Source organism: Hydra viridissima, unplaced genomic scaffold (assembly GCF_058129835.1).
Source record: "Hydra viridissima isolate aposymbiotic clone 2 unplaced genomic scaffold, HvirCarnegie_v1 scaffold_10, whole genome shotgun sequence".
Taxonomy (NCBI): domain Eukaryota; kingdom Metazoa; phylum Cnidaria; class Hydrozoa; order Anthoathecata; family Hydridae; genus Hydra; species Hydra viridissima.
The window spans coordinates 12,189,084-12,205,234 of NW_028324309.1; the positions used below are offsets into that span (position 1 = coordinate 12,189,084).

The 16,151-nt window shown below is 30.3% G+C and overlaps 1 protein-coding gene across 3 annotated transcripts; it reads right to left on the minus strand.

The window, feature by feature from the left end:
* Window positions 1–3,370: 3,370 nt before the first annotated feature.
* LOC145182126 (uncharacterized) lies at window positions 3,371–16,151 on the minus strand. 3 transcript variants are annotated; one of them, XM_090101218.1, is made up of 20 exons: window positions 15,855–16,151; window positions 15,338–15,440; window positions 15,099–15,220; window positions 14,469–14,646; window positions 13,486–13,937; window positions 13,158–13,200; window positions 12,594–12,627; window positions 12,426–12,498; window positions 12,078–12,162; window positions 11,927–11,978; window positions 10,349–10,489; window positions 10,007–10,181; window positions 9,795–9,911; window positions 8,440–8,529; window positions 8,106–8,301; window positions 5,879–7,902; window positions 5,550–5,741; window positions 5,219–5,389; window positions 4,111–4,269; window positions 3,371–4,014 (listed from the first exon to the last, which is right to left on the minus strand). In XM_090101218.1, the coding sequence occupies exons 1-20, from the start codon at window positions 16,035–16,037 to the stop codon at window positions 3,802–3,804; spliced, it is 4,803 nt and encodes a 1,600-aa protein (XP_089957344.1). In that variant the 5' UTR covers window positions 16,038–16,151; the 3' UTR covers window positions 3,371–3,801. The 3 variants fall into 3 exon arrangements, 2 of the variants coding, with proteins under 2 accessions (XP_089957344.1, XP_089957345.1); XM_090101219.1 differs by lacking the exons at window positions 11,927–11,978; window positions 12,078–12,162; window positions 12,426–12,498; ... (5 more) ...; window positions 15,338–15,440; window positions 15,855–16,151 and adding an exon at window positions 10,629–11,044; XR_016456636.1 differs by lacking the exons at window positions 3,371–4,014; window positions 11,927–11,978; window positions 12,078–12,162; ... (6 more) ...; window positions 15,338–15,440; window positions 15,855–16,151 and adding an exon at window positions 10,629–11,044 and having other exon boundaries at window positions 4,133–5,050; window positions 5,086–5,389.

Below are 16,151 nucleotides of genomic sequence, written 5' to 3' on the forward strand. Positions count from 1 at the left end.
AACAAATGTAGTAAGCAATTTTGACGACATTCCCTAATTTAACAAGTATTATCTTAATAAATATTATTTAGAACACTTTTTACAAAACATTAAAAAAAAAGACAGTCTTGGCTCCTTTTCTTCCACTCATGTTAAAAGTTAGTTAACTAAGGTAAATAAATAACATTTAGAAAAACAACTAAATATTACAAAAACTAAAAGACTGTTAAAATGTAGATTTAATAAAATTTACAAAAACTTATATACTTAAAACAGTTCACAAATCTGTTTAATCTAAAATACATTTGTAATATATTTATATCATAATTTATACAATTTTTTTAAATATGGATATTTTGTAATTAACTCTTACTGATGTGCTTTTAAAGATAGGAAATTATAACTTTAAAGGTTTACATCCCATTTATCACTCAGATAAAACTTGAGCAATTTTAAAGTCCCTATAAATGACATTCAAACCATAACATCCAATTTTTTAATTGCCAGCTGCAGGCACTTCTCAAATTTTTCCAAAATAATTTTAAATTTGAGTTTTTTGTTAAAAGCACAAATTTGCGCAAGATTTTAAACCTTTCTTTTAAAGTTTAAGCAGTTTTTCATCTCTAAACAAAATATGATTTGATTTGACTGTTTTCATGAAGTAAATTTTTTTTATATTTTGTTTTTAATATTTCAGCTAATATTCATAGCCTCAAATAAAATAAACAGGTCCCATTTTAATGTATGGTACTAAATGGATATGAAACTTTGCAAAAATATATTATTTAATGTTGTTTGTGAAAATTCATGAAACTTTTTTTGACAAATGTTGACAATTTAATTGAATTATGTTTTTAAGTATCACAGATGTTTGGTTTTAATTTAGTTCTTAACATCTGACAGTAATGCCTTGTTAATGCAGTTGTTGCCAAATTTTTTAACTCCTGTGGTGTGATTTAACAAAGTTCTATGCTGTAACCAAATAATGTAACAAATGAAAAATTTTGTATACTGTAAAATAAATATTTTGGGGATGTTAATTAATACCGTTACTTTAACTATCTAGTTAAAATAACAAAATTATTTTCCCTGTATATTTATTTTAGTATACAAAACTTATCTTTTGTTACATTAGGACTTTCTTACAGCATAGGACTTTGTTAGGTCACACCACGGTAGTATTTGATTTAAAACCCTTTAAGCATCGTCCTTACTGGAAATTATTTAAAAATTTTAAGAATTTTCATGTTTTTGCAAAAAAACAAAAAATCTAAAATTTTTTTCATGGCAAAATTTATTTCACTCTGATTTTCCCAATCCAATTTTGTAATTGATCAAAATAGCACAGAAATGTTTTAATTTACTTTAATTTCATTTCTGTTGTTACTATTTTATTATTTTAAACAACATAATTAGAGATACATGAAAAATTATTTTATTCTATGATTTTTTTCTAAGCTCGCATTTCAGAAGTTTTCTGACCACTGTGGACCGATGCAAACTATGTTACAATCCAAAAAACGGCAAAGAATCCCCAAATTAAAGCAGTTTATAGGAACTTATTAACTTATAAGTAAATTTGGCAACATAGTTTTGTCACGATTATCATCATCAATTTCGCGCACAAAACGCTAACTGTGGTGTCACTCTTTAATAGCTGATATGGGGGAAAAAGTTCAAAACTTAGTTTAAAAGAATGTCTTTAAGATATTTGGTAGTTATAAACAATTTTTTGATACTGTATTTTGATTTTAAGATCAAGGAAAGAGTTTCAAGTTGATTTTTTTTAATTGAAAAACGATGAGGTTCCATAAGATTCCATGTTAAATGTAACATTTTCCCATTGATAGGAAAAGTATGAAAATAGAAAAGAAAATAAGTTGCCCAAACTTACCCGAATTCATTATGCAGCCTTTTTTAAAAACGTCAAGTATAAAATTTCGTAACAATTATTTTTCACGCATTTTTCACACTACATATTTAACTTGTCATTACTCAAAAAATAACATTCAAAGACTCATGCTGAAACAAATCATGTGAATTACACAGGTCAACAGCATTTTTGGGGCCAAAGATATTTCAACGAATTTAGGGTTACTTTGGGGTGCTGATTCTGAATATGTTATCAGTTTTGCCAGATTGGCTTAAGTTTTTGAGATTTTTCGTGAAATGTGTAAAAAAAAAGAGACGTAATTTGCTACACGCGCATTAACTTTATTGATATTGTCATGAATACAATAAATTTAACATAGTAAATGAAAGATAGGAGACATTTAATTACTGGAAAAGCGCTTTTTATATGATTTTCTTCTATGTGAGCTATTCGGGCAGTCACGCTGTAGATTCCAGCAGTAATCAGCCATCATATGTCTGTCCCATCTGCCTTGGTACCTTTCCTCCATCACCATAATATCCTGATGAAATCTCTCCCCTTGTTCTTCGCTAAAATCTCCAAGGTTTTCTGGAAATCTGTCCAAGTGACTGTGAAGATAATGCAATTTAATGCTCATGTGTACACCCAGATTTCTAAATCTCAATAGCATGTTTTGTACCAGTTCTTCATAATTGTCTGCTTTTTTATTTCCCAAGAAGTTCTTCACTACCAACACAAAACTACACCATGCAGCAGCTTCAATGTCATTCATTTCCTTAGGAAAACTTGAATCTTTAATGAGTTTCCGAATTTGAGGACCATCAAAGATTCCTGCCTTCAATTTTTCGCTACTAAGACCAGGGAAAGATCTGCAGATGTACATGAAGCAATTACCATCTTTGTCTAATGCCTTTACGAACTGCTTCATTAATCCTAACTTTATGTGAAGTGGTGGTAGAATGATTTTCTCCCTGTCCACCAAAGGTTCGTTTACTATGTTTGATGCTCCTACTGTCAAGGTGTCCCTTGGAGGCCAAATCAGTTTCTCCCAGTGCTGATGTTTTGCTCTACTATCCCACATGCAGATGAAGCAAGGATACTTTGTGTATCCACTTTGCTGTCCAAGTAAAAAGTTTACCATTTTTAAATCAACACATATCAGCCACGAATGTTCATGGTAGCACAGTTTTTCCAAGACCATTTTGACATTTTTGTATTGTTCTGCAAGTTTAGTTAAGTGAGCTACTGGAAGAGATGCACATTGATTGCCATTGCTCAACAAAACATATTTCAAACTCCTTTTAGAACTATCTTTGAAAAGCCTCCAGTCTTCAGGACGATATACTTGTAAACCCATTTGCAGCATCAGGCCAGGAATATCCTTACAATATACAAGTAGGTCATCTTCACAGAAAAATTGAAGAAGTGCTTCTTCTCTGGTCCTGTAAGATGTAATTTTAGTTCTTAGAAATAAGAATCAGACAAACTGACCAGACAAAACGAATACAACATTAGTCATTTCAAAATAAATTAAATTCTAAAAAATAGGAGCTAATACTTTTAATAATATATACTTCATTTTTTTTTTTTTATCTATATCTGTATATTAACATTTATATGACACTGGAAATTGATTTTTTTTTTAACGTTTCGGTGATATTTAACCTAACAGAAACTTGTAATTATTTACAAACTATTTTTTGCTATTTCTACAAAATAAATTATTGTTTCTTTTTGATTTCTATAAGAAACTTTAAAATCTTCGGTATTTTGCTGCATCGTTGTTTGCTACAACTTGATTTCGCTTTTTGTTCAAGAACTTTAATTGAAGAGCAAATTGCATTTGGAGAATATTGCTGAGCTTAGCTTTATTTTTGCGGAATTGAACCCTAAGTCGATCTAAAATTGTATGGCGCTTCCTCGCCACCTACAAAAGGATGACAAACATTCTAAGTATGATTGGATATGCCGTTTGCACTACATAACTTTGATATAACACGCTGCAATGCGCGTTTTTGATCGCTTAACTGCCTTGCTTCTTTTTCAGCTTTATATTGGTTGCTCTCTGCGTTAGCTAGTTGTTTCATTAATTCGGCGTTTTCTAAATAAAGTTCGTTGACTAGCGTATCTGAACGCAATGACTTGGTTTCTACTAACTTTTTCTAAAAAAAAAAAAAAATTTACATTAAATGAATTTCCCCCCAAAAAAAATTTTCACAAAAACAAAAAAAAAAAAAAAAAAACAAATAACAAGATACCTCTTCTGACATTTTATTTCCATTTTCGTTCACAAGACTTCTGAGTTGCTTCGTTTCGCTTTCGAATTCGTTTCTTTGTTTTGTTTCCTCGATCAACTTTTCTTCGACGTCTTTTAGAGTTTCTTCCAAATAACGGATACGGCGTGTTTTCTCTTCTAACTAAACGGATGAAGAAGAAAGAAACACTTTACATTTAAAATAAAGTACGTAGACTCATCTAGCCAGACAGATCTTATGACGCTGAACAAAATTGAAAAGTTATCTCAACGTCAATAAAACCAGACAAAACCTAACATCTTATAAAACTCGATTAGCAAAAATTGAAAATAAAACCTTTAAATCATTTCTTAAGTAATTGTCAAATTTTTATTTCACAGATGTTCTAAATTTTAATAATCAATTAAGGAAGTAACTGATATCTACAATATGAATATATCAAAAATAAAACTTAATAATTATTTTAACGAAGCAGTTATAGAAGAGTCGTTATCCGTTCCGTTAAATCCACTAAAAAAATAAGTTAAAGTGTCTAATTTATCGGACAAAACTAATATTTTTTAATTGTAACGTTACGATTGAGAACAACCAGTAGCAGTCACCAGTGGAAACAAAGAACGAACACACTGAAACAAAACACAAAATATACTGTACATGTGTAACAAACATTAAAAATACATTAAAATTAACTTTTCATGAAACTAAAGAAAGAGCTTCGCTGCTCGATAATAACTAACAAAATTTAATTTCGAAGGATGGAGTCACATCATGTTAGGTTCGTTAAGGACTTTAAAAATAATCCTAATAGAAAAGCAAAAAAAAAAAGCTTCATATTTTATGTGGTATTTTCTTATAAAAGTTAGAAGGGGTTTATAAGAGTGACATGGTGACGGGAATTTTTATTGCATTAATTGATTTAGTAAACAATTCCTTTACCGTGCCACTAAAAGTAGTGACACAGTAAAGGAATTGTTTTACCGGATATAATATAAATTATAATCTTTTTTTTTTTAAGTCATTCTCACGAATGACTTAGTTAAAAAAGCATGGTAACGAAAAAAATACCACGATCAAGTCAACAAAATCGGCCGACTCGTAAAACAAATCCGACCTTTTTGTTGAGGTTTATAACCTCAGCTTTTGCGTCATGGAACACCTTATCTTTTAAAGCGCTGTCTCGATCACTAGAAGCACTCGCCAAGGATAACTGTTCTCTAAGATCGCTTAACTCCCTGAGATATCGAGATTTTTCTGTTGCTGCAGCTGTGCTTTGCATTTCCATCTGTTAAAGAAAATTCTGAATTAGGAAATTTGCATGAAAGTATTTTAGTAAAATTTCGATTTTACTTACCACCAGTATTAACTAAAAATCTAACAAGTTATTTACTAAAGTAGCGAACAGTTTGTAAACATACCCTCTCTTTTAAAATTTGTAAACGTACCCTCTCTTTTTGAGCACTAAGCTCTTTGCAGTGAACACTTTCCATGTGAATAAGTTTATCTTGTAATTGAGCGATCTCTTCCTCAAGCCGCGATATTTTTACGTGTTTTTCTTGGATGATATATTCAATTTCACGAATCTTTGCATCGAGGTTGGCCACGTTCTTTTTGAGACCACTGTTTTCGCTTTCAACCTAAAACAGCAACAAAAAAAAACATTTAGCGACGACTTGTTTGTGTAAGATTCCAAGAAAACCACAAAATTAAAAATTCTGAAAATTACAAAAGTAACCACGGAAATCACAAAAATAACCACGGAAATTTAATTTACTTCTTTTAGCGATTCGATGCATTTATCCTTTTCGCTTATTTCCTTTGCTAATCGCGAATTTCTTTTTTTTAATTCTTCAGCCTGATTTTCCACAACTAATAAGTGTTCAATTTTTTCATGCATTTTTTCCTTCTCGTTCTGCAACCGCGCAATTTTTTCTTGTTGTTCTGTAATTTCTTGAACGCTGTTATCAAGAATGAGGGTTTTTTCTCTGACCAAATCGCGTAAATTTTTTTGCAAATTCTCGCGTTCTTTCTTTAGAGTATCAATTTCGTTAACGTAATCAGATATTTTTTCATTAATAGACTTTTTCTCCTCCTGGAAAACTTTTATCTCGGCAGCTTCTTGCTGTTGAGAAAGGCTTTTTAGTTCAAGAACTTGGTTTTTGGTCTCTAGTTCTTTTTTCTGTTCCTTCAAGGAAGACAGTTCTTTTTTTAAATGCTCGATAGTAGTTTGAGAGAGTTTTGTTTCGCGATCAATCCGTGATACTATCTCATTATCGAGATCTTCGCAAAGTTTATCGTATCTTTCTTTAAACTCAATTTCCATGTTATGTTTTTGGCGTTGAAACTTCTTTAAGAGTTCATCTTTTTCTAGTTGGTGCATATTGAATTGTTCTGTTTTTTCGTTGGCAAAGCACTCTTCCAAGCGAGATTTTTCTAAATTCCAATTTGCTTCTAACTCAGATTTTTCGCGCGCAAAACTTTTAATTAACTCTTCTTTTTCACGTTGATAAGAGTTCTCCCATTCTGTTTTGTATTTGGTGATCATTTGGTTAAAGTCGTCCTTCATTTTGCCCTTTATTCCAGCTTCACCTCCAGTAAATGCTTGCTGGAGATCAGAGATTTCTCGCTTATTGCGACTTTCTAAACGCGTTATTTCTTTCTGAAACTCCTCGTTCATGCGAGATTTTTCTTCTGCGAACTTTGATTCTAGATTAGTCCGAAGCTGTCTAATTTGTGCCTCAGCATTCGCTTTCTCTTGTTGTAGCGCTTTCAAAAGCTCAAATTTTTCATTGTTTTGCAGTTCCTCTATCTGCGTGCGCTCCTCTACAGAAATCTTACGTAAATTAGCATTTTGCAGAGCAAGAGCATGGTCATATTCCTGCTTAAGCACGTCACGCAACTCATTTTTTTCTCGAACATACTTCTGTTCCATTTCTGTTTTCTCGCGAGCAAATGACTCTTTCATGGATGCGCGTTCATTTGCAAACGATTTTTCAGCATCGGTAAACTTTTGATTATACGTTTTTTTCAACTCGCTTATTTCTCTTTGATGTTTTTTATTTATCTCTTGGATCTCGTGTTCCATTCTCTCGATGAGTTCATCTTTTTCTTTCTTTAGGCGTCTTTCCATCTCCTTCAACTCCTGTGCATTTTTCTTGGTGAAATCGTCTTTCAAAAAATCTATATACTTTTGAGAGCGATCGTACTCGCGACTCGTACTCGTTGCATTCAGTTGTAACTCAGCGCGTTCAATACGAAACTTTTGTTCGAGTTCTGCTTTTTCATTGAGAAACTTTAACTCCATTTCAGCTTTCTGAGTTTCAAGGATAACAATTTTCTCCTCTAGTTTTGTGATTTTTGAACGATAACTCGTCTCCAACTCTTCTTTTTCGTCGCGGAATGTATTGACAAGCTTCCTACGCTCTTTTAAAAAGGATTCTTCGCGATCGGAGAATTCAGTTGTCAAATCTATTCCTCCTCTCAAAAGTTCGGTTTCTTTTTTAAATTTTTCTGTAGAAAGCTGTTGACGCATCATATCTAGTTTTTTCTCGTAATATTCAACAAGCTCTTTTTTCTCTCTTGAGTAATTCAACGATATTTCATCACGTTCCGTTACCATCATTCGCTCCATATTTGACAACTGCGTCGCACATTTGTCTGCAACACGGTCTACAGAAGAACGATCACCTGACGCAGATTTAATTTCTTCAAGGTGCTTGTTGACAGTTTCTAATTCTCTACGTAAACTTGTAATTACCGACTCTTGGGAAGCAATCATATTTTGAAGCTCATCAATATCTATAATAATAAGAACTTTGTATTGACGTTTGATAAGTAAGAATAAGAATAATTCCAAATATTTTACTTCATTTTATAAAATGTCTCAATTTAATAAGGTAAAGTTTATCATTAAATTCAATTTGTGTAATACAGTTTAGCCATAATTAAATACTCTTCATAAAAAAATAGCTTCAAATGCAAAAAGGAAAGAAAAATGTTACCTTTTATATTTTGAGCATTGGCATTATCAAAACTTTCTTCGTAAGTCTCACTGCCATTTCTTCGAACAAAAGAAGGTTTTACATAATTTGACAAAAAAGAGCCGTTTCTTGTCAAACTATCTTCGCTTTTAGTAGAGCGATTATTAGAAAGCCTTTCAATTTTTGCTGCGTACTCATCAACTCGATCGCGTAATCCCTTAAAAAGAAAATTTCTAATAAAATGCTCAACATCGTTAAAGCTTTTTTTTGTAATTAATTTATTCAAACAAAAAAAAAGAACTAATGGTTTTCTAAAAAAATAAAAACTAAAAACCATTGTTAGTAGAAAACCAACCTTATTAAGGTTCTCGAGTTCGTAAATCCTATTGCTCTGCTGTGCTCTCTTCTCATTCGCTGCGTTAAGTTCTCTTTCCATCGCAACTATCTGAGAAACATTGTCGACAAGGTTATACGTTTGCAAAATCAATATCCCGGTTATAGCCCCCTTACCCCGGTTTTAAGCCTGTCAAGTTTAAAATGAAAAAATCCCCCGGGTCATGAGCCTAGGTTGTTAATAAAAAAAAAGAGCATTCCGTGCAGAATAAGTTTTCATTTCCGTGTCAAAAGACGGAATCGAAATCAAAGAGAAGTAGAAAATATTTTAGCTTGAATTTAAGTTGAAACTTTGGATTGGAAAATCAATAATGGGAAAAATTTATGAAGAACGTTTATTTGCTGAATACAACAGTTCAAGAAAAAAAGAAAAATTGTAAAGATAATTGCTAAAAGATCATTATCGGCAAAGAACTTTGCCCGGAAAACGCGTTGTTCTTCGAAGAAAAATCACGTAATGTACAGACTTATTTGAAGGAATAGGTAATGGGGAGCTGGAAAAATCTTGATTGGTCTAATTCATCGAGCAAACCATACGTCAACAACTATACGTGAACATATTTCTTATGAAAAAACAAACCGAATTGAATATACGAGAGTGTACTAGACACATTCAATCTTTTAACGTTTCATTAAAATAAAACCTTTAAAGATGCTTCTCAAAAGCATCTTTAATTTTATTACTTATGAAAAAGAAATTGTCACCTCTGCGAGTTGGCAAAGCATTGGCAGAGATCAATCTAACCGCGATAGTTCATCCGAAAATGAAAAAATCAATTTCGAAAAAGCTTTCTATATCTATGATGGTTAAAATAATAAAGAACTCATAATCCAAAGTGTATAAAATGATTAGTTTTCAAATTACTAACGAAATGTGAAGCAAGACAGAAGACGATGATGATAATGATGTTGATTGTGATAAAGAAAAAACCCTTCTGCATCATCGTCATCATCATCAACATCCTATCCTCGATGATGAAAGCAACTCTTGTTTCATATACTGCTTTCGATTACTAAATCTTTATGATTTTACGAATAAAGATTTAAATTTTCATAAGATTATTTAGTCATTAAAAATAAAACCCTGCAGGATATATCCCCTCCCCTAGTTCTAAGCCCACAACGTAGAATAGTTTAAATAATGTAAACCCTAGGTATATAACCGGGATTCTACGGCATTACAGCAAAAAAGAAAGTTAAAAATAATGTACAGTTATTAAGAGCTAAATGAGGCTAAAATTTCAAAGATCAACATTCTATTACAAACTATCGTATGGATTCTATGAAAAACGCGTGCGTACAACGTAAAAATAATACCTTATCTTTAAAAGAACGATAACTCTCGAACTTCTCTGCAAGTCTAGAGTATTTATTCCGTTCTTCTGCAAGTTCATTTATTTTTTCTGTTAAGTTTTTTTCCAAATGGGAAATTTCCTGATACAGCAAAAATACAAAAGTTTTACATGCACAGTACAATATTGGGAGTAGTATTTACAAAAATAAAAAACAAAATAAAAAAAAATACGTACTGCTTTGGCCTCCTGGAGCTTAGTTTTCGTTTGTACGTCATCTCTTTTCAACTCCTCTAATTTTTCGTTGAGAACACGAATTTCTTTTTGACTTTTCGACAGCAGAAAAATGTGTTCATTATGAAGTTCACGTTCTTTTGATGTCACACGTTCAGAGAAAAGCTGAGCTTGAAGCCTGCATATACATACATACATACATACATACATACATACATACATACATACATACATACATACATACATACATACATACATACATACATACATACATACATACATACATACATACATGCATGCATGCATACATACATAACACATATTTTCTCAGGGAAAATGCCTTACTTTAATTTTTCTTCGTTCCGTTGTTCAGTTAATCTAATATGATGTTCTCCATCACGAAGTTTTTCAACTGTTGCAGTTTCAAGTTTCATCAGCTGATCTCGTAGCACACCAAGATCAGCGCTTGAGGCATCCAATTGACCTCTATTAGAGAAAAATTATTCAAATAATATTTTCTTGGACTTTTAAAAAACATAAAACTCTAAAATGATCTAGGATTTCTTAATTATTATTTCAAACAGAAATTTTCAACTTCGCAACAGTAAGGGTCAGGTATACCCACTTATTAATATATTTAGTCAACTCATGGACAAGAAGATCGGCACGATCGTCGTAATCTCGCGTTTCAGAGCATTCTTCAAAAATTTCTTCTGTTTCATGACCTTCAATGATGCGCTTTAATACATCAGGGCTCAAAACACGACCTTCAGGACTGCCGTTGCGTTCGTTTGACAACTGCAGTTTGGAGCGCATCGATTGAGGATTGCCGTTTGAGTAGTATGACATTTTTTAAAAATCGTTTACCCAAATTTGAAATGAACTGAATTGCTTTTCTTTAGACTGCAAAATTAATTTCAAGTTAATATTTCTTTATGCTTCGATATATGAAAACGCATTTTTTTGAAGCCACGTAAAAATCACTAATGAGAATTAAGATTAATATGAAAAAATTTTGGAATTGAATTGGTTAATTGAAAGGCGCTCGAAAAATAATAGTTGCTCGTTTGGACGCCGAAAACATCGCGCAGGTGAATCGTTCTAAAAATCATACTCAATAACGGTTAAAATCGAAAAGTTCATGCTGACACTTAATTGGTGGTTGTTAAAGGGTAAAGCTTCATTGGCTTAATAGTTTTGTAATAATAACGAAATAAATTAGCATGTTGAATGTAATAATAACGAGATAAATTAGCATGTAGAATCAACTGCAAATTTTTATTTAATTACGATAAAATAATTAGGAAAACGTAGATACATGTGAAATTAGAAACAAAATACATACGATGACATGAAAGAAATTTAAAAAAAAACTTTTGGTCGCATGTCAGGTTTGTTCCCTCCCTTTTTATTTAAAACCAAACGAATTCCTAACGGTTAATAGTCTAACGAATTCCTAATAGTTAATGGTCTAACGGCATAATGGCTAAGATCAAGTGTAGTAGTCGGCCTAGATCCAACAAATCCTCAGCCTAACGAATCAAACGAACTCTCAGCCTAATAGCTGAGCTATGGCTTAGCCTACTATCAAACGAATCCTTACCATAACGGTTTCATCAATTCATATCAAGTGCAAGTATTAAACTGATACTTTTCCTATTTTTTTAGTCCACTCTTAAAAGGAGAGAAAAACTCTGGGTCGACGTGCTACAGGGTCTTCCCCGTAGAGGATGGACAGTTCACAAGTATTCGCTGGCGGCTTATAGACCATAATACCTCAAACGAATCATAGTGCTCAACTGGTAGATTGATAATCGCTATTGCTTGATAATAAGTCAACTACTGCAAGAATGCGTCTGTGTCTTATGTAATTATATAATTATTTAATTTTATTATATAGAAAAAAGAAAAATGTGTACTTACTGCAGAAAATTTATTTCTCTTTTATAAATTTGCACTAACGATTTAGCAAGGTCTGAAATTTACAATCAAAAGTTGCAAATAAATATTTGAGAACTCAGTATCTTTTTTAAAACACTTTGATAAAAACAAGAGATTTAAAATATTACTTTACCATTATCTCCGTCAAAAATCAAAGACTCGAATAGACGCACAACGTTTTTTAAACGAATTTTACCATCGCCATCTGGAGATAATTCCTTAAATAAAAATCTTCTACATTTGTTTGATTTGGCAAGTATTTTACAACTGACTGACTTTTAAAAAATAAAATATTTGGAACTAAAAGTTGGTTTCGGAACTAAAAGTTGGTTTCTAAAGTTGGTTTTTTAAAGTTGGTTTTTAAAGTTGGTTTTAAAGTTGGTTTTTAAAGTTGGTTTCTAAAGTTGGCTTCTAAAGTTGGAACTAAAAAATGGTTTCACTTAAGAAAAATACTTTTTTTTTAAAAAAAAAAAATGCAAACCTTCATCAAGTTGACAGCATCTTTTACTTTACATTTAAATAAATAATCCTTTACGTCAACAAAATCGAGCAAACTAAAAAAAAAGTTAAGTTACGTTTCAGCGAAAATAGTTCTACAAATGGTCTCTAAAAAAAAAAATTATCCAAAAATGACTGTGACTTTACTCACCCTGTGTTCTCAGGATCATGGGCCATAAAGAAACCTGAAAATAAATGATTTGCAAGATAAATAGAATCACTTCATTATATATATATGTATATATAGACATATACATATGTATATATATACATGTATATATATGTATATATACATACATACATACATACATACATACATACATACATATATACATACATACATACATACATACATACATACATACATACATACATACATACATACATACATACATACATACATACATACATACATACATACATACATACATACATACATACATACATACATACATACATACATACATACATACATACATACATACATACATACATATATATATATATATATATATATATATATATATATATATATATATATATATATATAAACAAAAATGTAACTAAAAACTTAAACATTTAAAAATTATGATGAACAAAAACTTTATGCAAACTTTTCTAAAATTTAAATTTAAATTTTAGAAAATTAAAAGAGTTCAAGTATTTAAAAAAATTAATTTTTCACAGTAAAAATCATGTAAAATTTTTTACTTGCCTTGATACTTTTGATTTCCTTTTGAGATGCCTGCTCTTTGTTTCTATAAAAAAGCTTGATTCAATTTTTTGAATTTTAACTTGAAAAGAGGTAAAACTTTTGATGTATTAAGTCTATTTAATAATTATTATCATTTTAAAGAATCATCCTTATAACGAGTTTTAAATAATTTGAAAATGGTTTGAAAAATAATATATATGAGAAGAAACCCCAAAATAAAATATAGTATGACATAAAATATGTCCAAATATATAAGCTATATCTAAATATCTATATCTATATTTTCTATATCTATTTAATAATTCATGATAACATAATATTATATTACCTTTTTATTTGATGATATTGATACACTTTTAAAAGAAAACTCTTCATCTTTATCACCTGAATTTGATGGCGTACTCAAAATGGCCTCTAATTTTGATTCAGGTAGCATAGGCAATTTATTTTCAAAATCTTTTTGTAAGCTATTATCATTGCTTTTAGACGGCATTAGTGGTGGTGAAAAAGATTGTGATCTTGATAAAATAGGTGAGCGGTGTGAATTGGCATTGCTTTTTGATAACAATAATCCATTCAAAAACTCGTTAAAACTAACCAAACCATCTCCATTAACATCAAGCTCAGTGAACAACAACTCTAGCTCATCATTATCTAGTCCCTCCATCCCAATACTATCACATACGGTGGAGAGTTGAAGTAAGTTTATATAGCCAGATTCTCCTACAGCTACATCTTCCCAAATCCTTCGCAACTCTTCAGCATCAGTATGATGATCACCTGAATTTAAAATCCAATATTTTCACACTTTAAATTAATTTACCTGAGTAAAAACGGAAACTATTAACACACTTGATGATATTCTTCCTTTATTTTAACCAAAGTAAAAAATAATATACTTGATATGGGTTTTCAAAAAGGTATAAAATTTGACTAAAGTCCACAAAACATTTTTCATAATATTATAACTAGTCTCATTCTTCTAACAATTAAAAAAAAATTTTTTTAATTTTTTTGTCAATTGCAGATTATTCATGATACTTTTGAGGTAAATGCAGATCTTAGATAAAGTTTATGAAAGAGTGTAAAAACTTTTTAAGAAATAATTAAGAAATGTTTTAATGTTCCAGCTTAGCTGTTTGATTAATCCTATCTTGTAAATTGTAAATAGTTTATTCTTATTTTTTAAGTTAAAAAAAAAAAAGGTACTTTGTAAAAAAAGGTACTTAGGTACTAGGTAACTTTTTTTTAACTTAAAAAACAAGTGATAAACCTAAATAAGTATTAATATTATGAATTAAATAATCTCACCATCTCTCCCAAGAACAGCATCAAGGTCTATCGAAGTTTCATTGTACTTGTAATGGCTGTCTTCTTTCCTCAAAGGGAACAAAGTTTTTGTTGTAAATCCGGAAACATTCTTTTTCGCATTGTTAAAAGGGGTACTTGTTTTATGTGCCTTCTTTGTATTTCTTGGAGAAACCTGCTCCTAAAGATTGTCATTAAAACATTTTCAAAAAAAATTGTTAATATAATCTATTTATAATTTATAACACAGTTTTCAAAAAAGAACATATTCTTGATGAAATAATGATAAAAAATCCTGATAATGAAGAAAGAATAATTCATATTTCAACACTCAAGCCATTTCATAAATGGGTAGAATGTTGAAGTATAAGCATTACTTTGAAACTAAATCAAACAAATTAATTTAAAAAAGTAAGGACATACACATGTTTAAAAATTATGAATCATATGTTAAATGAAAGTGTGTTTCTGGAGCTTACAAATTCTCTATGTCCCTATCATAAAATATCTAGATGAAATGTTTAAATAACCTAACTTTAAGTCAACTAACCAGATGCTTAAGAGGAAATTGCCATAAATGAATAAAATTTTCCCAAATAATTTTAAAAAACTATGAAAAATTCAACATTGCACCTGGTGACTATTTACTTTTTGAGAAAAAACACTTGAATCTTGATGCCGGAATAACTTTTCATCAAAACCTTTTGAATGCTTGCTATTACTCTCCTGGATAGATATTTCTCTTTCAGAATCACCTATATGCAAATAAATACTGATTTATCATTACAAGAAATAATTACCCAAAAAATTACTTTAGAATTTCATATGCAAAAAAATGTAATTATAATATATCAATGTAAATAAAACTACACCAGTTTCCAGCTCAGAACATTCATCTTCTGTCAACTCATTATATGCACTTATTCCTTGAGCTAATATATTTACAAAACCATCACGGAATTTTTCAAATGAAACCTAAAACCAATTAACAACAATAAACAATAATAAGCAACACATTAAAAAATTCAAAAGTAGATAAAGTTAAACAACACAATCTTGGAAATTTAAAAAAACTATAGCTGATAAGAAAAGGTCAATAAAGAATTTTTATTAAAAGGAAATGTAAAAACTTTCTACATTTCAACTTTATTTTAAATTATTTTTCAATTAGGCTTTAAGCAACCAATCATTTAATTTGATTTAAAATGTCTTTCAGTTAGGACTCTAAAAAATGGTGGCATTAAGTATTACTTTATGCTCTTTACTTCTTATAAAAACAAATATTTGATTTTAAAAATTTTCAACAAAACATATAAAAAACAATGTGCAGGCCAAACACACAGAAAATTACTAAAAAGCACTAAAAAAATTTTAATAAATAAATTATACTTCTCCCTCATTAAAAGCATCACCAAGCACCTCTATAAGAAGGGCTGGAATCTGATCATTTAATTGCAGTTTCTGAGCAAGATCAATAAGCTCATTACGATTCAAATAACCTTTTGATTGGAGATCACAGCTTTCAAAAAGCTCTTTTAATTGATAAACATAAATATCTTCATCATTTTCCATTACTTATAGAAGAAAAGAAGACTCCATGAATGGAGCCACCATAGATGTAGGATATTTACATATTGATAGTACTTGTTCTTTGAATCTATAAATAAAAGCTAAGTTAAATCTCAA